A 24,732-nucleotide genomic window follows, 5' to 3' on the forward strand; every position below is an offset into this window, starting at 1 on the left:
GAACCATGTTTTTGTTTTGTTTTGTTTGGTGTCTTTAGTGTGTAGCATGGTGTCTAAGACTTAGTAATCATGCAATATATTCTTGTTGAATAAATTACTCTTGTACTAGTGAAAATTCCAAGCCATGTATAAAGGAAGGAACACCAGAGTCAAATTTGGGGGGACCAGTTAGAGAAGAGAGATAAGAGCAAATGATCCTGTTATGCCTGAAACATGCATTGTTATTTCTGCTTTTGTTTGTTTTCAGAATATATATTTAAAGTACTATATTGAGAAAAAGGAGGTAATCAGGGAGAGGAGTTTTGTTATTCTGTTTTACCAGGTAAAAGGAAAATCTTTCATTTAATTTAAAGGAAATTTTTGTTTTTACCAAATGCCATGTAAAGGGATGAAACATATCTAATTAACTAAGTGATTATATGGGAATTTTTTTCTTGGAATACCATAAGCCCTCCAGTGAGTAAATGTAAGAAATTTCCTTGTGGGTTTATTGGTAGAGAGTAAATTCAAGATTAAAAATGGATGAATAAACAGGGGAAAGTGCTCACACAGACAAATACCAGGTCCAGTAAGAGTTGTTGTGGGTTGAAAATTCATATGTCCATCTTAAAATAATGGCAGAATATCATAACCTTTTTGTTTTTTATTTATTTAATTTGCAATGTGAGTGCAGAGACAATTATAGACTAGTCTAGGAATTTTTTTCTTAGAGAAAATATATTTTAAGTTTTGAGAACTAAAAGAGCATCTAATATAACCCTTTCATGTTAGAGTTTAGGGACCTAAAGAAATTATGACTTGCTCATAAGAACAAAATAGTAGAGTTACATTTGAATTCACTTCCTATATTATCAAAACTAGTAATTTGAATCAAACCATTAATTAAGAAGTTGAACTAATGTTAACTTAAACCTGAATTGAGTCTTATGCATTTGATTTTTTTCCTACATTCTATTCTTATTATTGTTCTATGTTACCTTTATTCTTCTGAAACATTGTTTAACTAGACTGGACAATCCATATGGAATCATTGGTGCAGATTGTTTTTCCTTATAAATGCATAACAGTAGCTATTTTTTCAACAAATAGTCATAGATAATTATGTAGAAAACTGAAAGATTAAGCCATTTTCTCTAGGTCAAACAGACAGCATGCCACAAATGACACTTGAAACCATATTTAAAATATTTAAGGTAAGCTTTCCCTAAAATTTCCAATTCTTTGTCATGACAGAAGAACTGCAATGAATATTTTGGAGCATATACAATTTCTTCTGGATATAGACCTAAAGTTGGAATTGTTGAGTCAAAGGGTATAAACAGTTTTACTGCTCTTTGGACATAGTTCCATATTGCTCTCCAGAAAGGTTGTATCAGTTCACAACTCCACCAGCAATGCATCAATGTTCCAATCCTCCCATAATGCCTTCAACATTGACAATCTTCTCTTTTTATCCTCTTGGCTTATTTAATAGGTATGCGATGATATCTCCTTGTTGCATTTCTGTTATCAATAGTAATTTCAAGCATTTTTTCATATAATTATGTATAACTTTATTTTCTTCATTTGAAAATTGCCTGCTCATATACTTTGACCTTTTATCAATTGGGTAATATCTTATGATCTTATAAATTTGATGCAATTCCCTATATATTTAGAAATGAGGTGGGTTTTTTCCCAGAGCTCTTGGTTGTGAAAATTGTTTACCAACTTTCTGGTTTCCTTCTATAATTTGGCAGCATTGATTTTATTAGTGCAAAACATTTTTAATTTAATATATTCAAAATCATTCATTTTGTAGTTTATAATGGGTTCTTGTTTGTTCATAAATTTATCCATTTTTCATAGATCAGACAGAGAATTTTTTGGTCTTTTAATTTATATATGATTTTGCTCTTTGACCTAATTTTGGTATAGGGAGTGAGATGTGGATCTATGCCTAGGTTTTGCAATACTATTTTCCAGTTTTCCTGACAATTTTTGTCAAATATTGAGTTCTTATCCCAGAGGTTGATGACTTTGGGTTTGTCAAATAGTAGATTGCTGTGGTCATTTACTGCAGTTTCTTTTGAACCTCTCCTAATCCACTGATCCATTACTCTATTTCTTAACCAGTACCAGGCAGTTTTGATGACTGCTGCGTTATATTATAGTTTTAGATCTGGTAGAGGTAGGCCACCTTTCTTTACAATTTTTTTCATCAGTTCCCTTGCTATTCTTTCGCTTTTGTTGGCTCCAGATGAATTTTGTTGCTATTTTTTCTAGTTTAGTAAAGTAGCTATTTGGTAGTAGTTTGATTGGTATGGCACTGAATAAGTAAGTTAATGTGGGTAGAATTCTCATTTTTATTATATTCAAACTAACTATGAAGATTTGAAATTTTTCCAATTATTTGGATCTGACTTTATTTGGATGAGGAGTGCTTTATAATAATGTTTATATAGTATCTGGGTTTGACTTGGAAGGTAGATTCGAAAGTATTTAATATTGTCTACAGTTATTTTAAATGGAATTTCTCTTTCTGTCACTTGCTATTGACTTTGTTTTTCATATACAGAATGATGATGATTTATGTTAGTATATTTGATATCCTGCTACTTTGCTTTATTTGTTAATTGTTTAAAGGAGTTTTTTAGATGATTTCCTTGGGTTCTCTAGGTATACCATCATTATCATCTGCAAAGAATGAAAGTTTTGCTTTCTCATTGCCAATTCTGATTCCTTCCATTACTTTTTTTTCTGTTATTGTTACTGCTAGCATTTCTAATACTACATTGAATATTAATAGTGATACTGGGCATCCTTGTTTCACCCTGGAATTTATTGGAAATGCTCCAATTATATTCCCATTTATATTTGTTGGGTTTAGATAGATACTATTTATTATTTTAAGGAAAACTCATTTCTTCCTAAACTTTCTAATGTTTTTGATAGGAAAGGTTACTGTATTTTATTAAAGTTTTTTTTCAGCATCTATTGAGATAATCATATGATTTCTGTTGCTTTTGCTATTGATAAGTTTAATTATGTTGAGGGTTTTGCTAATGTTGAACCATGTCTGCCTGTCTGATATAAATTCAACCTGATCATGGTATATTGTCTTGTTAGGAACTTTGTTTAGTCTCATTTCTAAAATTTTATTTAAGCTTCTTGTGTCAATATTCATTAGGGAGTCTATACATTTCTTTGTCTGTTTTGGGTCTTCCTGATTTAGGTATCAGCGTCATGTTGGTGTCATAAAAGGAGTCTGGCAGAACTATTTCCTCTCCTATTTTTTAAACATTTTATACAGTATAGGAATTAATTGTTCCTTAAATGTTTCACAGAATTCACTTGTAAATCCATCTGGACCTGGAGATTTTTTCTTAGGGATTTTACTGATGGTTTCTTCAATTTCATTTTCAGAAATGGGATTATTTAAGCAATTTATTTCCTCTTCTATTAAACTGGGCATTTTGTATTTTTGTAAATATTCATTCATTTCACTCAAGTTATCCAATTTATTGGCATACAGTTCACCAAAATAGCTCCAAATTATCTCTTCAATTTCCTCCTCAATGAAAGGGTTAGTTAACCCTTTTCATTTTTGATACTAGTAATTTGGTTCTCTTCCTTCATTTTTTTTAAAAATAGATTAACCAAAATTTTGTCTATTTTATTGTTTTTTTCACAAAACTAATACAGTATTATTGATGACATCAATGAATTTTTTGCTTTCAATTTTATTAATCTCCTGATTTTCAGAATTTCTAATTTGGTACTTAATTGGGCATGCTTAATTTATTCTTTTTTCTAGCTTTTTTTAGTTGCATATCCAATTTGTTGATCTCCTTCTCTATTCTATTCACATAGGCATTTAGAGAAATAAATTGCCTTGGCTAGAGTTTGGTAGCCTGTCTCATTATTATCATTTTCTTGGATATAATTATTGATTTTTTTCTGTTATTTTCTGTGTGATCCATCCATTATTTAAGAAAAAGATATTTAATTACCAATGAGTTCTTGGTTTATCTTTCCCTGAAGCTTTATTACATGTAATTTTTGTCGCACCATGGTCTGAAAAGTGAGGATTTATTATTTCTGCCTTTCAGAATGTGATTATAAGGTTTTTGTGCTCTAGTATATGGTCAGTTTTAGTGATAATGCCATATACTGCTGACAAAACGTATATTCTTTTCTATCCCCATTATATTTCCCCCAGAGACCATTCATATCTAAGTTTTCTTACATTTTATTTACTTTCTTAACTTTCTTCTTGTTTACTTTGTTGTTAGATTTATCTATATCTGAGATGGGGCAATTGAGGTCTCCCTTTAATAAAGTTTTGCTTTCTATTTCTCCTTGTATGTCATTCAGCTTTTCCTCTAGGAATCTGGATGCTATACCACTAGGTGGAAACATGTTTAATAATGATATAGCTTCATTACCAATAGTGCCTTATAAGAAGACATAGTTTCCTTCTCAGGCATAATATATTTTGCTCCAATCTTTTACCTTTATCCACTGTGTATTTCTCTGCTTCAAATGTGTTTCTTGTAAACAACCTATTATAGGAATCTGGTTTTTAATCTATTCTGTTACCCCCTTCCTCTTTATGGACAGTTTATCCCATTCACATATACAGTTAAGATTACTAATTCTGTATTTCCTTCCATGCAATTTTTCTCCATTTATATTTTTCTCTTTCCTTTCCTCTTATTCCTCTTCACCAAAATTTAAACATTTGAATTTTCTTTTATAAAGCAAACTTTCAGTTTATTTTCACTTATGCCTTCTCTTCCCTTTTTCAGTCCCTTCTTTCTCTTTCCCAGTCCCCCCTTGCCTGTAGATTAAGTTAGATTTTTAAGCCTAAATGGACATAAATCTTATTCCTGCACTAGGCTAAATCTATTGAATAAGATTCACTCAGCATTCACATTCTCCCTTCTTCCCTCTAAAGTTATAAATCTTTGTGCCCCTTCCTTTATATTATTTATTACTCTGATGTTATTAATTAGGTACCATCAATCACAGTTTGATTATTTTATTGCTTGATAAGCTCTTATTGTCATCAGTGTATCATCACAGATGGCTTACTTGATACTTTGATAAACAGCATTGACTCAAATTGCATCAAATTATAGTTATAATAATTTTTAGCCTTACCTCCTTTTCAAGTATCTTTTAGATGATTCAAGTAAATCAAAATATAATGAAACATTTAAGTTAGAGTTAATACCCCTGCTTTTCTTCAGGGTTTTTTGTCTCAAACATAGTGATGTCTTCTTGTACCTCTTCAATTGAGAGACAAGAACCAATTATACCCATATCCTTTAGGTTTATGCTCTTTAATTATATTCTATCCTTTAATAATCCTTAGAGAAGTAAAGTTCTTAAGAATTAGAAGTGTTATATCTTCCCTTTTAGGGTTGTATAAAATTTGATAGTCAATCGACATTTGCTTAAAACTGTTTTGTTTTTTTTTTTTTTTTTACCTTTCTTATGCAACTCTTCAGTTGTGTATTGGGCAATTGAATTCTCTGTTTAGTTCTAGTCTTTTTTTGTTTTTCAGGAAATTCTGGATGTCCTATTTCATTGAAGATTCATCTTTTTCCCTGATAGTATACGCTGAATTTTGCAGGGTAGTACATTCTAGGTTGTAATTCCAGTTCCTTAGCTCTCCAAAATATGCTATCCCAGGGCATCCAATCCTTCAGTATTGAGGCTGATAGGTCCTAGGTGAGTCTGATTGTGTTCCTTTTGTATTTGAATTGTTTACTTTTTGCTGCTTGCAATATTCTCTCCTTTACTTGAGGGTTCTGGAATTTGACTTGGAGTTTTTATCCTGGGGGTCTCTTTCTAGAGTTGTTCTGTGGATACTTTCAGCGGTTATATTGCTATCTTGTTCCAGTAGATTTGGACAGTTTTTCCTTATAACTTCCTGTGTGTTGTTTTCCAGGTTTTTTTGTTGCTCCAGGCTTTCTAGTAGTACATTAATTCATAGATTGTCTCTTCTGGATTTTCCAGATTATTTGTTTTCTCTAGAAGGTACTTCAGATTTTCTTCAACTTTTTCACCCTTTTTATTTTATTCTATGGAATATTGCAGTCTTGTAGATTCACTGGCTTCTATTTGTTCAATTCTAATTTTTTAAGATTTTATTTTCTTCAATTAGTAACTGTGTTTTCTTTTCCAGTTGGTTATCTTTGTTTTTAACAGAGTTGAATTTGTTGGTCAAACTTTCACAATTTTCCAGCATGATTTTCATTTCTTTTTTTCAATTGTTCTTCTTCCTTTCTTCATTGATTTTTAAGTTCTTTTTTTATTTAAGGCAATGGGGTTAAGTGAATTGTCCAAGGTCACACAGGTAGGTAATTATTAAGTATCTGAGGCCAGATTTGAACTCAGGTACTCCTGACTCCATAGCCAATGGTCTAGCCACTGCACCACCCAGCTGCCCCTTTAAATTCATTTTGAAACACTTTTGTGTGCTTTTGTATTTGAGTCCAATTTATAGACAGTTTTGGTACTTCCACTGTGAGTGATTTTTACTTATTTCTTCTTCAATCATGGCATTATTATCATCTTTGTCTGTAAAGTAGTTTTCTAGAATGAACATACCTTTAGTTTTTTTGTTCATCTTTATATTAGTTCTGCTCCTGGGGTATATGGAATACAAACCCAATTTTTATTTTGATGGAGTTGATCCTGACTTGTTTTTGGCCAAGATGTTGCCTATGTGGTCTAGCCCTTGTCTTTGCATAGACTTTATTTTTCCTGTTTTATGTCCAGATTCTGAATTAACAGTGGATTATTCCAGACCCACTCCTGACTTTTACCCCAGTGTTTTCAGGATTCAGACTTTGTTTGGGGTTGGGCTCCTCCTTGCTGGCTTGCTATCTAACTAGCAGGGCCTTGGTTATTATTAAGCTGTGGAGACATAGATTACACTGTTTTTGTTGTTTAAAGTCTCTTCCCACTCCAATTCATTATATATATATATATATATATAACTGCCAAAACAATGTCCTTAAAACTTAAGTTTGATCATGTCACTAATTTTTTTGAGCTAAATATAAATCTCTCTACCATTTAATGATCCTTAAATACTATACAGCTTTGTTAAATAGCTTTCCTTTTTATGCTCCTTCAATTTAATCCATTTCACACTCCTAGTGTTCCTTAAGCCCAACACTCCACCACCTCTCTGAGTGACTTTTCACAGATTGTTCTCAATACTTGGAATTTAACATCTCCTAAAATTGCTAATTCCATTCCAATGTCTGCTCAAGAAGACCTTCTACAGGAAATATTTTCTGAAGTCTTCGTCTGTTATTGTTCTGCCCATAAAAATCACTGTATATTTATTGTATATATAATTCATGTATGCTTACAAATACAAATATTGTCTTTCTTAAATGATGTAAACTCCTTGAAGGTAGACCCTGTTTCATTTTTTTAATCTGTATGTCCAGTGTGTGCCTTGGTACACATAGGGCACTTAATAAATCATATTAGTTGCCGGGTTTTTATTTACAACGCCGGCTTCTTAATGCTAGTCCGTCCTCTTACTCACCAGTCCAACGCGTGGTGAGTCTTCGGGGTACCTCCGGCCCCCACTCTTTGATGGGGGAAGAACCAGACAGAGCGCCTGAGGTGGGTCATGAGTCTTTATTCTTCTGTGATCACATTCCCGCTCCCCCCAACCTCTCAGCAGACCCTTTTATCCCCTCTGTCCTCCCTCCCATGAACTCTTACTCAATGAGGGGCCGAGTTCTGTAACATTCCCTTATAAGGTGATTATGTTTCCCCTCTAAGCGACCGCCAAGCCTCTTCCCCCCGCCCCCAACATCTCCCCCTTTCTGTTTTACAAGGTTATCACTTGGTGTGACCTTAAGCGGTGCTGAGGTTAGCCTTAAGCGGTGTCATTTCTACTGGCCTCTGATAGCCGGGGGCGAGGAACCCTGTCTTAGGTCATCTCCTTCAACCCAGGACCTTGCCCGTCCTAGGCGCCCGACACCCTCAGGGCCTGTCTTAGGTGGCTGGGTGAGGAGAAGTTGCCCGTCTTGGGGTTTACCTCGTCTTACCCCTAGGTGTCACATGTCATGCATGGCGGCTAGCCAGACTTGGGGATCCTCCCCCGTCTCTATGGCCATGAAGGCTTTCTGAGTAAGAAGCATATAACCCCTCTGTCGCCTAGCTAGGCGGCAGAAACAGACAACAAGTAGGGTGATTCCCAGAATCAGCGTCCTTGTTCACCCTCAAGGGGGTATCCTCCCGCCATCTGGCAATCCCTCCATGGTATGGGATCCTCGATGTTTTCCCCTGTGGCCACACATGAGGGGCCGCACCGAGGCAGAAGGGAGCCCCATCGATGTATTGGTCACTAGCAGGCGAGGGTAGATCGGGGAGTTCTGTGCTACCGGAAGGGGAGAGGGAATAACTCGGAGTATTCCCCATGTCGGATTTCCTTCAGATGGAGCACCTCCAAGGATCCCTACGACGATCAGAAGGCCTGAAAAAGGAAGAAATTCCTCTCACCCCGTAGAGTTGGGCATTAATCAAGGTCTCTTTAACCTCGTTCACAAATGAGAGGGGTGTCTGATCTGCTCTCTGCTTCAGCCCAACCAACTTCTGTGTGGCTCTCCCCCCTTTCATGGCTCCAATCTTATCCCAAGCTGCAACATGTGTTTCTTTAACAGTCTCTAGCTCAAACTGGCCATACCGGGCCTGAACAGCAGGGTCAGTATAGGCTCCAGTTCCACACAGGAGGTCAATGGCTAAATCCAGGGGAGTATAACCCCGGGATTTTGCCAGCTTAGAGGCCTCTCTGCGGGCCTGAGCCTTAAAAGCTAAATATGAGGAGGCATCTAGGCACGCGGCTGCAATTTCGTCAAAGTCAGCAGGGGTCCAAGGGTGCGTAGCAAAGAGGTTTTGCATCAGTCTTTTTACATAAGGGGAGCTTGGGCCGTATTTAGTCACGGCCTCCTTAAGTTCCTTAAGCATCTTAAAAGGGACAGGGCGGTAGTCTCGGGCTCCGGTAAGGGGGTCCGTAAATACCGGGTAGAGGCCCCAGTCATCCCAGTCCACCTCCTCCCCTTTCTCTATTGCTATGGAGGCACTGGTGGCAAGTAGGCCGGATGGGCGGAGCCCTTGAGGGGATCTCTGAAGGGCGGACAAGGAACACGGGGGATTTTTTGCCTCTGTTTCCTGGCTGGGCCGCCAAGCCTGGGGCGCGGCAGCTGTCCAATCAGCGCGGACTTCTCCCTCCTCGTCAGCAGCCTCCCGGTCCCACCTACTCACGCTCCTCTTCCTGCCACCCCTGAGGGCTGTTTGCACCCCTCCCTTCCCGCGCTCGGAAACTTCCGGCCCTGAATCTCTAAGTGTGCCACATTCATCGCCCTCCCCCTTTTCATTCTGTCTCGGTAAGGAGGGGCATGCGGCATTTTCTTCTCCCTGGGGGCCCCTTGTTCCCCCATTGTTTCTTCTAAGTTCCTCCCACGGATACAGGGGAGGGGGTGGCCTTCCCTCTTCCTCTGAGCCCTCTGAATCCAATCCCACCAACGAGCTACCCACCTGAGTGCTGATTGTTCGTGCTAAAGTCACCTTCTGGGGATGCAGGGCTGCATCCACTATCTTATACACTGTAAAATCCTTGGGGGTCAGTTTTCCCGGGCAGGTGTCATTATAGGAGGCCATCTGCTGCCCTACCACCTTCCATTTATCTGGTTGGATCCCACTATGTTGCACCCAAGGGCAGATGTTCCAGATATTCTCAACAAAAGCACGGCACGTCTTGATAGGTAATTTACGACCATGCTTAGCGCAGAGTTTATAAAGCTGCCCTGCAACGGCCTCTTTTTCCTCCGGCTCAAAGGCGGGAATACTATTCCGGCCCCCCATGCTGTCTACTAGCCGAGGCTGCAATCCTAACAGGTGGCAGAACTGGAAAGTTCCCGTTCGGCAAAAGAGAAGGAGGAAGCAGGGCACAATCAGACAGGCCAGCACGGCAAGGAGCGTGATTAGAGCAGAAGGAGAAAGGGGAGAGAAAGAAAGCATAGTCAACACAATAGGGATATGTCCCTCAGGCAATATCTGAGAGTAAACGCCCTCTCCTTCCTCCCGGTCAGAAACGACCGAGGCTGTCTGGAGAATCCGACCAGCGGATTCAGACGTTCCCTAGCAAAATCAGGTCCCGGGTTTCGGCACCACTTGCCGGGTTTTTTATTTACAACGCCGGCTTCTTAATGCTAGTCCGTCCTCTTACTCACCAGTCCAACGCGTGGTGAGTCTTCGGGGTACCTCCGGCCCCCACTCTTTGATGGGGGAAGAACCAGACAGAGCGCCTGAGGTGGGTCATGAGTCTTTATTCTTCTGTGATCACATTCCCGCTCCCCCCAACCTCTCAGCAGACCCTTTTATCCCCTCTGTCCTCCCTCCCATGAACTCTTACTCAATGAGGGGCCGAGTTCTGTAACATTCCCTTATAAGGTGATTATGTTTCCCCTCTAAGCGACCGCCAAGCCTCTTCCCCCCGCCCCCAACAATTAGTTAATTAATTTTTTGAGATATGAGTTTGAATCATGGTTCTGTCACTTACTATCTGTCCTTAAAGTGAATGTCAACCTTCTAAATGTCTAATTTATCAAAATTTTTAAAAAAATACTGAATAAGCAAAGAACTTAGATCACAGATGAAGAAGCTGAAGTTGTGAAAAATAAATAATTCACCCAAAGTTGTGTCAGGAGTTGGTTGATAGTGGCAGATTTAAGGTCCAGATCTCCTATTACATAATATATTTATTTTTCCACCTACATTGAGTGAAAGAAAGACCAGGCATCACACTAGATATTCATAGACATGAATGTAAAACTATCTGACCTTAAGGAGTTTATGTCCTATCAGGGGAGAAAATTGTATGCATAAAAGTATATGCAAAATATAAAATAAACAAAATAATGTCAGAGTTGAGAGGCCCTACTGAGATAACAATCAAAAGAGGCAGACAGCAGTATTTGAACTTAACTTAGAAGTAAACTGGAAATTTTAACAGGCTTGAAATGAGGGGAAATAGACTCAAGACCTGAATATAGCATGTGCACAAGTGTAAAGATAAGACATGTTATATATATAGAAAAACACTAAAGAGGCAGTTAGTTTAGTAAGACTATAGTTTCATTTACAAGACTTCAAAATGTGGAAGGCTCTGTTAGAAGTGACTATAATTATAATATGGTTCTTCCATGCTATCAACATGCAGAATACCAAAAATCCATTAAGCTTAACAGCCTGCTTCATTAACACAAGAAGTCATGCCTTTTCAGATGATGGATCACAGGCTATTTCCATGTGAAGTGAGGAGCATATCAAATTAGATGAGAACATCTTGGAGCAGTAGTTTAGGCATTCTGGAATTTGTCACTATTATAATTTAAATGAACAGTTGGTTGAAAGGTGGGGAAAAAACAAGAAACAGTGATTTGGCATGTTGTAGGTGGGAAAAATCATTTGACTGATTTCAGTCAAACAATTCTATTCATAAAAACATGGGCCTCACTTAGGAATGTAGATGCAGAACAGGACATAGAAATGTTATCAAAGATGTTTGTAATTGAAATGAGGAAGGCTGACAATAAAATTGAGTACAAGTGATATTATTATGCTTATGCATGAAGATGTGGTACTTTTTGGACATATAAAATTCTTACTAATTAGCTCCTAAAATTGAGAGGTAGAAGGTATATATGATGATGATATCACTGGAATTAACTGATATAAGATGTGCACATTTTAAAGTTTCCATTTATGAATTTTGAGGATTTTATCTGATATTCATTCATTGTATAATTAGACTCATAGTAACTGAATCAGGGAGGACATATTTTATAGGAATCATAGAATCACAATTTCCAGTAAATTATTTGTATTGTATATTTTGGCATAGTTACTTTTTGAGAGAGAAAAAAATGTACTTCAGTCTGTGCTCAGATTCCAATGGCTCTGTTTCTGGGCTGAGTTGCCTTCTTTATCATAAGTCCACCAAAGAAGTTGCTTCACTATTTTTTCATAGTAGCTATTACTACCTGTATTTCTCTGCACTCTATTCCTTCCCACTCTCATTTATTCTGTTCTCTCTCTCTCTCTCTCTCCTTTCATCCTGTCCCTGTACAAAACTGTATTATATCTGAATACCTACTCCCATGATTTCCCTCTCTTATATCACCAATTTTCCCATTCCCTCTGTCCATTCCCCCTTATCTCATTCCTTCACATTTTTCTATAGGATAAGGTATATTTCAATACCCTATTAAGTGTGTATGTTATTATTTCCTCTCTGAACCATTTCTTTTTTATCTTTTTTTAAAATTGATTTATTAATTTATATTGAATTTTACAATTTTTCCAATAATCTCACTTCCCACCCCCCACCCCCCACAAAAGGCAGTCTGTTAGTCTTTACATTGTTTCCATGGTATACGTTGATCTAAGCTGAATGTGATGAGAGAGGAAACATATCATTAAGGAAGAAGAATGTATAAGAGATAGTAAAATTATATAATAAGATAGCATTTTTTAAAAAATTAAATGTAATAGACTTTGATCTTTGTTCAAACTCAACAGTTCTTTCACTGGATACACATGGTATTCTTCATTGCAGATACCCCAAAATTGTGCCTGACTGTTGCACTTATGGAATGAACAAGTCCATTAAGGTTGATCAATACCTCCATGTTGCTGTTAGGGTGTACAAATGAACTTCTAGTTCTAGTCATCTCACTCAAAATCTTTCATGCATATCATTCCAGATTTCCCTGAAATCCCATTTCTCCTGGTTTCTAATAGAACAATAGTGTTCTATCACAGACATGTACCATAGTTTATTACTCCATTGCCCAGTTGATGGACATTCAATCAATTTCCAATTCTTTGCCACAACAAACAGGATTGCTATCAATATTTTTCTACAAATAATGTTTTTATGCTTTTTCATAATCTCTTCAGGGTACAGACCCAGCAGTGGTATTGCAGTATCAAAGGGTATGGACATTTTTATTGTCCTCTGAGCATAATTCCAAATTGCTCTCCACAAAGTTTGAATGAGTTCACAGCTCCACCACCAATGTATTAGTGTCCCAGATTTCCCATATCCCTTTACAACATTGATCATTGTCCTTTCTGATCGTATTGGCCAGTATGAGAGGTTTGAGGTGGTACCTCAGAGATATTCATAGTGACCCTGTTTGTTGTGGCAAAGAATTAGAAATTGAGTGCTTTTCTCTAATAAGTAGTGATTTAGAGCAATTTTCCATATGACTACATATCACTTTGATTTCCTCATCTGTGAATTGCTTTTGTATACCCTTTGACAATTTATCACTTTGGGGAATGGATTGTTATTTTAAAAATTTGACTCAGTTCTCTGTATATTTTAGAAATGATCTTTTGAAATACTAGTCACAAATAGTAGTTGTAAAAATTGTTTCCCAATTTCCTGCAATTCTCTTCATTACAGTGGTTTTGTGCAAAAGTTTTTTAATTTAATGTAATCAAAATTATCTTGTTTGTTTTTAATGATATGCTCTATCTCTTCCTTGGCAATATACTGCTTCCTTTTCCATAGATCCGTCAGGTAAATTATTCCTTGATCTTCTAGTTTGCTTATAATATTTTTTATGTCTAAATCCTGTATCCATTTTGATCTATTCTTGGTATAGGGTATGATGTGTTGGTCTAATTCAAGTTTCTGCAAAATTAACTTCTCATTTTCCCAACAGTTTTAGTCAAACAGAGAGTATTTATCCCAAATACTGGGCTCTCTGGATTTATCAAACAGCAGATTACTATAATCATTTCCTGCTATCACACCTAGTCTATTCCACTGTTCCACCACTCTATTTCTTAGCCTATACTAGACAGTTTTGATGATTGATGCTTTATAATTTAATTTTAGTTCTGGTAAGACTAAGCCTCCTTCTTTTGCACTTTTTTCATTGAATCCCTGGAAATTCTTTACTATTTATTTCTCCATTTTGAATTTACTTACAATTTTTTTCTAACTCATTAAAGTATTTTTTTGGAATTTTGATTGGTAGGACATTAACCAAATGGTTTACTTTGGGTAGATTTGTCATTTTTATTATATTAGCTTGACCTATCCATGAACAGTTGATGTTTGCCCAGTTATTGAAATCTGATTTCATTTGTTTGTGAAGTGTTTTGTAATTGTTTTCAAAGTTTTTGAGTCTAATTTGGCAGGTAGACTACCAGGTATTTTATATTGTCTGAGATTACTTTGAATGGAATTTCTCTTTCTGCTGTATCTTGCTTGTCATATATAGAAATGTTGAGCATTTACGAATGTTTAGTTTATACTGTGACTTTGCTAAAGTTACTAATTATTGCTAGTAGTTTTTTTAGATGATTTTTTTGGAATTCTCTAGGTATACCATTATATCATCTGCAAAGAGTGAAAGTTTTGTCTCTCCTTCCCAACTCTAATTCCTTCAGTTTCTTTTTCTTTTCTTATCACTAAAGCTAAGATGTATAATACAATATTGAATAGTAGTGCTTATATAGAAATCCTTGTTTCACCAGTGATCTTATTGGGAATCCCTCCAGCCTATCCCCATTGCATATAATATTTGTTTGTAGTTTCAGAAAGATACTGCTTATTATTCTAAGGAACAATCTATTTATTCCAAGGCTGTCTAGTGTTTTTACTAAAAATGGGTGTTGTATTTTTACAAAAAGATTTTTCAGCATCTATTAATATAATCATGATTTCTGATAGGTTGGCTATTTGTATAATTAACTATACTATCAATTTTCCTAGTATTGAACCAATCCTGCATTCCTGGGATGAATACTACTTGATAATATTGTATTATCCCAGTGATAACTTGTTGTAATTATTTTGCTAAGATTTTATTAAAGATTTACATATATATATATGTATATATATATATATATATATATTCATCAGGGACATAGGTCTATAATTTTGTTTCTCTGTTTTAACTCTTGCTGGTTTAGGTATCAGCATCATATTGGTGTCATAGAAACAGCTAGGCAGTGTTCTGTCTTCACTTATTTTTCCAATATATATATATATATGTATATATATATATATACATATATATATATATGGAGAGAGAGAGAGTGGGGAAAAAATGGAACTAATTGTTCCTTAAATGTTTAATAGAATTCAAGTTTGAATCCTTCTAGCCCTGGAATTTTTTTCTTGGGAAGTTCAATAATGACTTGTTGAATTTCTTATTCTGAGATAGGGTTATTTAGGCTTTTTAATTTCCTCTTCATTTAACCTTGGTAACTTACATTTTTGTAAATATTAATCTATTTAACTTAGGTTGTCATACTTATTGGCATAGAGTTGGGCAAAATAAATCCAAATTATCACATTAATTTCCTCCTCATTGGGGTGGCTAGGTGGCACAGTGGATACAGCACCAGCCCTCGAGTCAGGAGTATCTGAGTTCAAATCCAGCCTTAGACAATTAATAATTACCTAGCTGTGTGTCCTTGGACAAACCACTTAACCCAATTGCCTTGCAAAAACTAAAAAAAAATAACAAAATAAAATAATTTCCTCTTCATTGGTGGTGAGTTCACCTTTTTCATTTATGATACTAACAATTTGGTTTTTTCTTATTTTAATCAAATTGAACAGAAGTTTAACAGTTTTATTGTTTGTTTTTTTATAAAACCAGCTCTTGATTTTCCTTGGATTCTTGCATTTGCTTTTATTAATTTCTCCTTTCATTTTTAGAATTTCTAATTTGGTGTTTAATTGAGGGTTAATTTATTTTTTCTCTTCTTTTGTAGTTGCATATTGAGTTCATTGATTTCCTCTTCATCTAATTTATTCATGTAAGCATTTAACAATATAATATAACCCTTGACAGTCATCCCTGAGTGAATTCCACATGTTTTAGTATGTTGTTTCATTGTTGTCATTATCTAGGATGAAATACACAATTCTTTCTATAATTTGATGTTTGTTCCACTCATTCTTTAAAATGAGGTTAATTAGTTTCCAATTAGTGTTGGGTATACATCTCCCTCGTTCAATATTGCATATGATTTTTCTTGCATTATGATCTATGAAAGAGGTATTCATTATTTCTGCCTTTCTTCAATTGATCATTGGGGTTTTATGCCCTAGAACATGGTCAGTTTTTGTGTAAGTGCCATGTACTTCAGAAAAAAACATTCCTTTCTATCCCCATTCACTTTCCTCCATGAGTCTAATCATATCTAGTTTTTCTAACAATCTATTTCCCTCCTTAACTTTGTTCTTCTTTATTTTATTATTAAAATTATCGAAATCTAAAAAGCAAGAGGTTAAGGTGTCCTACTAGTAGAGTTTTGCTGTCTATGTCTTCCTTTTTCTCTTTCAACTCCTACTCTAATAATCTAGATGCTATGCCATAGTGTGCATATATGTTTAGCATTGAAATTATTTTATTGTCTATGGTACATTTTAGGAGGATATAGTTTCTTTCCTTATCTATTTTAATGCTATTTTTGCAGCTGCTTTGTCTGAGATAAGGATTGCTATCCCTGCTTTTTTCACTTTGGCTGAATCAAAATATATTTTTCTCCAACTTTTTACCTTTACTCTATATGTATCTTTTTGCTTTAAATGAGTTTCTTGAAAGCAGTATATTGTAGGATTCTAGTTTTTAATCCATTCTTCTATTCACTTACATTTTAAGGGAGAGTTCATCACATTCATATACAAAGTTATAATCAGTAACTTTTTATTGCCCTCCATGATATCTTCCCCCTGTTTGTATTTCTCCCCTTTTTTCCACTTTATCAATATTGCCCAGAATTTTGTTTCTGAATACTGCCACCTTCAGTTTGTTTGTCCTCCTATATCAACCCCCTCCCCTTTCTTTCCACTTCCTCTTTTTCCCTTCTTCCTTCCATTCCTTCTGGTTGCTCCCCTTTTTCTCCACCTTCCTCTCCCCACCCCCTACCCTTGTCCCCTTTCCCATATTTACTATTTAAAAGATAAGATAAGTTTCTTAACTAAGTTTGTGTAAGGAAACTTTAAGCCAAGTCTGATGAGATGAAGATTCAAGTGGTTCTCACCTCCTCCCTTCTTCCCCTCTAATACAATAGGTCCTTTGTGCCTCTTAATATAAGATTTACCCCATTCAAACCCCTCCTTCCTCCCATCTCTTTCCTGTCTCCCTTTTAAAAAGCAGGAGGTATTTTTAAATCATTCTATATGAGTCATAGAAAATTCTGAGTATCCATCATGTCTGTCTAAGCATACTCTAAGATAGTTACAATTCTTGAGAGTTATTATAGTCTTTTTCTTAGGCAGGGATATAACCAGTTTCATCTAATTGGATAGCAGGGTTTTTTTAATAGCTTTTTTTTTACCTTTTGATGTGTCTCTTGAGCCTCCTGTTTTATGTTCAAATTTTCTATTTAGCTTTGGTCTTTTCATCAGGTAATGTTGGAAGTCTCCCATTTCATTAAATGTTCATCTTCCCCTGGAAGAGAAGTCTCAGCTTTGATGTATAATGAATTCTTGGTTTCATACAAAGTTCCCTTGCTCTTTGGAAGATCTCATTCCAGGCCCTTTGATCCCTTAATGTTGATGCAGCCAGATCCTACGTAATCTTTATTGTGGCTCCTTGGTTTTTAAATTGTTTCTTTCTGGCTGCTTGCAGGATTTTCTCTCTTATCTGATAGTTCTAGAATTAGGCCACAAGGATCCTTGGTGTTTTCATTTTAGGATCTGTTTCTAGAGGGGATAAAGGTATTCTTTCAATAAATATTTTGCCCTCTAGTTCCATGATATCACGGTAGTTTTCCATCACTAAATCCTGTGAAATTAAGTCTAGGCATTTTTTTTTTCTCTTCAATGTTTTCAGGAAGACCAATAATTCTCATGTTGTCCCTCTATGATCTATTCTCGAGGTCAGTGGATTTGCTGATGAGGTATTTTACATTTTCTTCTATCTTTACCTATTATTTGGTTTTGTTTAACAGGCTCTTGCTGTCTCATGAAGTCATTAGTTTCTACAGACTCCATTCTTTTTTTTATATAGGAGTTTTCTTCATTTACCTATTGCAACTCATTTTCCATTTAGTCAATTCTATTTTTGAAAGAGCTTTCCATTTGTGCAATTGAGCTTTTGAGAGACTTATGTTCATTTTGCCTTTGCATTTGAGCATCTGGAGAAGTATTTTCATTTTGTATTTGTCCAAACTTATTTTCCAACGATTTGATTTCTTGTTGGGAGATGTTAATTTTCTCTTGCAACATATTACTTTTTGCTTGAGCTTCTTTTCCCAATTTGTCTAATTGTTTTTTAAACTTCCTGATTTCTTCAAGGAAGTCTTTCTGGGCTGGAGACCAATTCATATTCTCCTCAGAAGTGCTAGATCTCTCTGGATTAGAATCTATTTTCCTAAATCTTTCTCCATGGACCCCCCCCTTCCTGCCCTTTCTTCATCATTCTTGGATCTTGTGTTGGGGGTGGTGGCCTGGCTCTCAGATTTTTGATTTTGAAAACCCTAGAGGCTTTTTTCACTTGGCTTAGTAATTCCAAGGGCCATCCAGTATGGTACACTGGCTGCTTTCTCTGGAGTTATTTTTTGTTTGTTTTGTTTTGGGGGTTTTTTGGTGTTTTTTTTTTTGTAAGGCAAACAGGGTTAAGTGGCTTGCCCAAGGCCACACAACTAGGTAATTACTAAGTGTCTGAGACCAGATTTGAACCCAGGTACTCCTGACTCCAGGGCCGGTGCTTTATCCACTACGCCACCTAGCCACCCCTCTCTGGAGTTTTTGAGGCCCTCAGAAGCAGGGTCTGAGTTAACTTTGAACAATGGGTTGGGCCACTCCCTTTCAGCTGAGTGAACTCTGCTGCCCACACCTGAGCCTATGTGGGTGATGGGGGTTTTACAATTTGTTCTGGGAAAAGGGCTCTGCTGAAAGTATGGAGCTCAGTTCCCTTGCCCAGCTGGTCATTTTTCAGGTGTGCTCTACTCTTCTGAGGTTGGAATTCACCCTTCTGTCATCTGGAGCTGACCAGATCTCCTCTCCTCCTAATCAAAGATTCCAGCAGGTAAAGTTGATTCTCAGACCTGCCACTCATCAAATCTCTGTGGCTGAGGCCAATCCTCTGGCTGCTGCCCCTGCACTGGACCTCTGGTCACTGCTCCAAATTCACTCATGGTCCCTGACAGATCTTTTTGGTAGGTATTCTTCTAGATTCTCTTTCTGGATTCTTGCTTGTTATTTTTGAGGTGAACTAGAAGCATTAACACAGTGACTGTCTTCTCTCCACCATCTTGACTGGAAGTCCACATAATGTTATTGTAAACATGTACATTGTTTGACTTATAGGATCTGATGCTGAACGAAAGGGAGTAGAGTCAAGAGAAGAATGTACACATCAACAACATTATGAGATGAGCAACCTTGATGGAAGCAACTCATCTCAGCAATTCAAACACCTAGGACAACTATATTAGACCCACTATCTCCTCCAGTGGAAGGAAAACGAAACAATACATAACACACACACACACACACACACACACACAAAACACCCATACCAAATCTGATGAACACATTATAAAAAGTATCCCCTATATCTTTCCCTTAATCCTAATTCCTCATGCCAAAAATTACTAATTTGTAAATATGTTTAACAAAATATATATATATATATATATATATATATATATATATATATATGTAAAATGCTAACCTAACTGTTCCCTTGTGAGGGGATTGTGAGGGGAGGGGGCTGGGAAGGAAGGGTGGAGGGAAATTTTGTGACTTAGAAATATGCCTGTACCACTGATCTCAGAGAAGACTGACCTCATTGAGCCTACACTCCTGGATGAGCTCATCTGCTACATTGGCACACTAGCTTCCATATACCACAAGCCCCGCAGCGCCTTTGTGCAGGGCAGTTGGGGAGTGGTGCATAAGAGCCTGCTCCCATGCACCGGCTCCAGTGAGAGTGCTGAGAGTCCTGAGGCCACCCCACCAGGTGCAATCCCCAGTGAGCAGCTGGCGGTCATCCCTGCCCATGGCGACCTCCTCGGGGACCTGCTCAACCTGGAACTGCTCCCCCCATCAGTGCCCCACCCCAACTATGGCCCCTGTCCAGATGGGAGCCGTAGACTTGCTTGGGGGAGGTCTGGACAGCCTGATGGGCAGTAGCAACTTTACTGCCCCACCTACAGGGACCATGCCGGCCAACCTGGGACCCCCCATTGGTGGGGGTTTGGGGGACCTCTTTGACTTAACCAGCCGAGTGGGCACACTGTCAGGCTCCTTTGTGGCCCCGAAAGCGGTCTGGCTCCCTGCCATGAAAGCCAAGGGCCTGGAGATCTCAGGGACTTTCACCTGCCAGGTGGGCTCCATCTCCATGGACCTCTTGCTGACCAACAAGGCCCTGCAGGTCATGTCTGATTTTGCCATCCAGTTCAACCACAACAGTTTTGGCCTGGCCCCTGCAGCTCCCCTCCAAGTCCAAGCCCCTCTCAGTCCCAACCAGACAGTGGAGATATCCCTCCCTCTCAACACCGTGGGCTCTGTCATGAAGATGGACCCCCTGAACAACCTCCAGGTGGCCGTGAAGAACAACATTGATGTCTTCTACTTCAGCACCTTGTACCGGCTGCACATCCTCTTTGTGGAAGATGGGAGGATGGAACGGCAGATATTCCTGGCCACATGGAAAGACATTCCTAATGTGAACGAGGACCAGTTCCCGTTCCAAGACTGCCCCCTCAATGCAGAGGCTGGGAGCAGCAAGCTGCAAGGCAGCAACATCTTCAATCACCAAGAGGAACGTGGAGGGCCAGGACATGCTCTACCAGTCCTTGAAGCTAACCAATGGCATCTGGGTCCTGGCCGAGCTGCACATCCAGCCTGGCAACCTCAACTTCACGCTGTCCCTGAAGTGCCCAGGCCCCGAGGTCTCCCAGCATGTCTACCAGGCCTATGAGATGATCCTCAAGAACTGACAGGCCCTCCTCTCCCCCAGCCCCTCCCACCCCTCCTCACCCAGGAGCTGACAGCGTCTCTTCTCATAGGAGAGGGAAGAGCAGATGGCTCCTTTGTCTTGACAGCTCCCCAAGATCCAGTGGCAGGGGCCCAGGGGCGCTGAGTTGTGCTTAGGCCTCGGGCCCCCCAGGGAAGGGAGCGGGCCGGTGGTGAGAGGAGGAGACACACCCAGCTGCCTTGGCTTGGCCCCAGGATGGTGCCACAGGACGGAAAATGGGGGAACTGAGGTCAGGAAGTATCAGGGTCCAACACCTCCCCCATCTCAGGCAGGAGCGGATATTTGTTCTCCCTAGGCCAGACCCCCCAAGAGACTCTGGGAAGACCCTTTGTCTCTGGGGCTTTTTCTTGATCATATCTAGCAAAGAACCAGAGTCCGGGCCCATCTTCCCTCCCCGGCTGGATGGGCCTTGTGTGAGGAAGGTCTCCTGCAGCCCCCGGGCACCTGCTTCGGGGAGAAGGGAGCGGGAAGAGAGGGCCCCTCTCCCTCCAAATTAGCAACCCCACAGTGTTTCCTCCTCCCCATGTTTGCTTTGGCTGACCCCTCCCACAATTCATCTGACTAGGCCTCAGAGGGTCACCATGGAACCCTCGAAACTAGGCACTGGACCGCTACTCGCAAGTTCCATCCTCCTCCTACTGGAACCCCACCACAGGTGCTCATTGCATTGGAAATCCTTCCCATCCCCCCACCAGAAGCTGCAGCCACTGTCTGTTGTGCCCTTCTCCCCCTGGTCAGCTGCTGGCCAGCCAGGCCCCCTGGAAGCTTTAGCCTCCTCCCCTGAAGGCCCGGCCTGAGAGGGGCCCAGGGCTTGAGACTTGGCCAGTGGCTCCTGCTGGAGCTTGGGGTGTTTTTCCTGCTGTTTGTTAATAAAGAATTATCACTTTGGGCAACCAGCGACACTACTTTTTCTCCCTCCCCCCTCCACAAAGACAGAGTTCAGATTCTCCCAGATGGGCTGCCTGAGTGCCCTTGTAGTAAATATATCTGATATATATTTAAAGAAGAGACATATAGATTGTATGTCGACTCCTGTTTTCAGAAAGAACCAATAAAAGTGATATCTTCCATCAAAAAAAAAGAAATATGCCTGTAGAAATGGATGAGAATAATTTTTTTGAAAGTAAATTTTTTAAAAAAATGTGTACATTGTTCTCTTGGTCCTACTCCCTTCACTTAGCATCAGCTCCTTTAAGTCATTCCATGCTTCTCTAGAGACCTATCATTTATGTTTTCTTACAGAAAAATAGTATTCCAATAGTATTCATGTACCATAACTTATTCAGCAATTCCCCAATTGTTGAGCATCCCCTCAATTTCCAGTTCTTCACAAGTATTTTAGAATTGTATTGGATTGTTTACTGCTGAAATGAACAAGTCTGTCTTAGTTGATCATCAGCAGTGTTGCTGTTAGCATGAACAATATTCTTCTGTTTCTGCTCACTTCACTTGGCATCAATTTGTGCAAATCTTTTCAGGCTATTTTTTTGTGATGGAAAATAAATCCATACCCAAAGAAGGAACTATGAAATTTAATACAGACGAAGCTTATGATACTTAGTTTTTAAAATTGTCTTATGTATTTTGTCATATTTTTCCCTCTCAAATGTTTTTCTTCTGTTTAGGCTTGATTCTTCTTTCACAATGTGATTAATATGAATCTATGTTTAACCTGGTTACACCTGTAGAGTTTATATTAGAGTGCTTTCTGTGTGGGGAAGAGGGGGAGGGAAGGGAGAGAGGGAGAAAAGTATAAAACTCAAAACCTTACAAAAATGATTGTTGAAAACTATCTTTGCATATAGTTGGAAAAATAAATAAAATATTGAAGAATAATTATAGCCAAAAAAATTTCCAGTGCTTTGCCACTCCAAAAACTAGTTGAACACGTAGGAATTTTCCAATTTTTACAATTTCTTCTGGATATAGCCCTAGAATTGGAATTTCTGCATCAAAGGGCATGAGCAGTTTTATTGCTCTTTGGGCATAGTTCCATATTGCTCTCCAGAAAGGTTAGACCCATTCATAACTTCACCAACAATACATCAATATCAAAATCCTGCCACAACCTGACGAACACTGATCATTTTCTCTTTTTGTCATCTTAGGCTATCTGATAGGTATGAGGTCATGCCTCATTATTGTTTTAATTAGCATTTCTTTAATCAGTAATGATTTGGAGCATTTTTATATGATTATATCTAGCTTTATTTTCCTCACTTGAAAACTATCTGTTCATATCTTTTGATGACTGATCAATAGATTTTATATTTTAACCATAGCATATAAAGATTGAAATTGAATGTATTATGAGAGAAGAATTAGATGTAAAAGGAATAAAGATGACATTAGAGGTAACAAAATTATATAGTATGTAAGACAACTTTTAAAAATGTAAGCTAATAAACTTTGGTCTTCATTTAAACCCCATTGTTCCTTCTCTGGATATAATTGTCTTTGATTATTGTGCTGTTAAAATGAACAAGTCCACCATAGTTGATCACCCTCCCTTATTATTGCTAGTGTTTCTATTGTTCTTCTGGTCCTGCTCATTTCACTCATCATCAATTCATGCAAGTCTTTCCTGGTTTTTCTGACATCCCATCCCTGATGGTTTCTCATATAACAATAGTGTTCTATCGCACACATATACCACCATTGTTTGTTCAGTCATTCTCCAGTTAATGGGCATCCCCTCAGTTTCTATTCTTTGTACAACAAAAAGAGCTATTATGAATATTTTTTCTACATTTGAGATTTTTAACCAATCTCTTCAAGTAGTGAAATTACTGAATCAAAGGGTATGCACATTTTTATTTACCTTTGGGCATAATTGCAAATTGCTATCCAGAAAGGTTGAATCCGTTCATCATTCTAGTTTCCCAGTTTTCCCCGCATCCCTGCAATACTGATCATTATCCTTTCTAGTTACTGGCCAATATGAGAACTGTGAGTAGCTCAGAACTGTGGTAACTCAGAGATGATTTAATTTGCTTTTCTCTAATCAGTAACGATTTAAAGCAATTTTACATATGAATATAGATAGCTTTGATTTCTTTTTCATACAATTGTCTTTCCATATCTTTTGACCAATTATCAATGGGGAATGACTTTTTTTCTCATTAATTGGATTCAGCTCTCTATATATTTTAAAAATGAATTCTTTGTCAGAAGCACTAATTGTAAAAATTGTTTCCCAGTTTACTATATTCCTTTTAATCTTGATTGCAGTCCTTTTTATTTATGCAAAAACTTTTAAATTTAATGTAGTCAAAATTATCCAGTTTATTAAAAAATAATATTCTCCCTCTTCTTTGGTAATAAAATGCTTTCTTTTCCATAGGTCTGGTAGGTAAATCGTACTATATTATCCTAATTTGCTTATAAAATTGTCTTATTATTTTCACACACACACACACACACACACACACACACACACACACACACACATATATATATACACCCACCCAAGAGTAATCAAAGTGCACCCATTTTAACCTTATCTTAATTTCCCAGCAGTTTTTATTGAAGAGTGAGCTCTAATCTCAGAAGCTGGAACCTTTGGGTTTATCAAACAATAAATACTATAATTTACTGCAGTCTCTTTTATACCTGGTATATTCCATTAATCTACCACTCTATTTCTTAGCAAGTACCAGACAGTTTTGATGCCTGTTGCTTTATAACA

The 24,732-nt window shown here is 37.8% G+C and overlaps 1 protein-coding gene across 1 annotated transcript; it reads left to right on the forward strand.

The window, feature by feature from the left end:
- Nucleotides 1-19,816: 19,816 nt before the first annotated feature.
- Nucleotides 19,817-21,006, forward strand: LOC141494198 (AP-1 complex subunit beta-1-like). Its single transcript, XM_074195303.1, is given in 3 exon segments — nucleotides 19,817-20,109; nucleotides 20,111-20,815; nucleotides 20,817-21,006. Coding segments are annotated over 3 exon segments (1,188 nt in total).
- Nucleotides 21,007-24,732: the final 3,726 nt, after the last annotated feature.

Source organism: Macrotis lagotis, chromosome 7 (genome assembly GCF_037893015.1).
Source record: "Macrotis lagotis isolate mMagLag1 chromosome 7, bilby.v1.9.chrom.fasta, whole genome shotgun sequence".
In the NCBI taxonomy this organism is placed as follows: domain Eukaryota; kingdom Metazoa; phylum Chordata; class Mammalia; order Peramelemorphia; family Peramelidae; genus Macrotis; species Macrotis lagotis.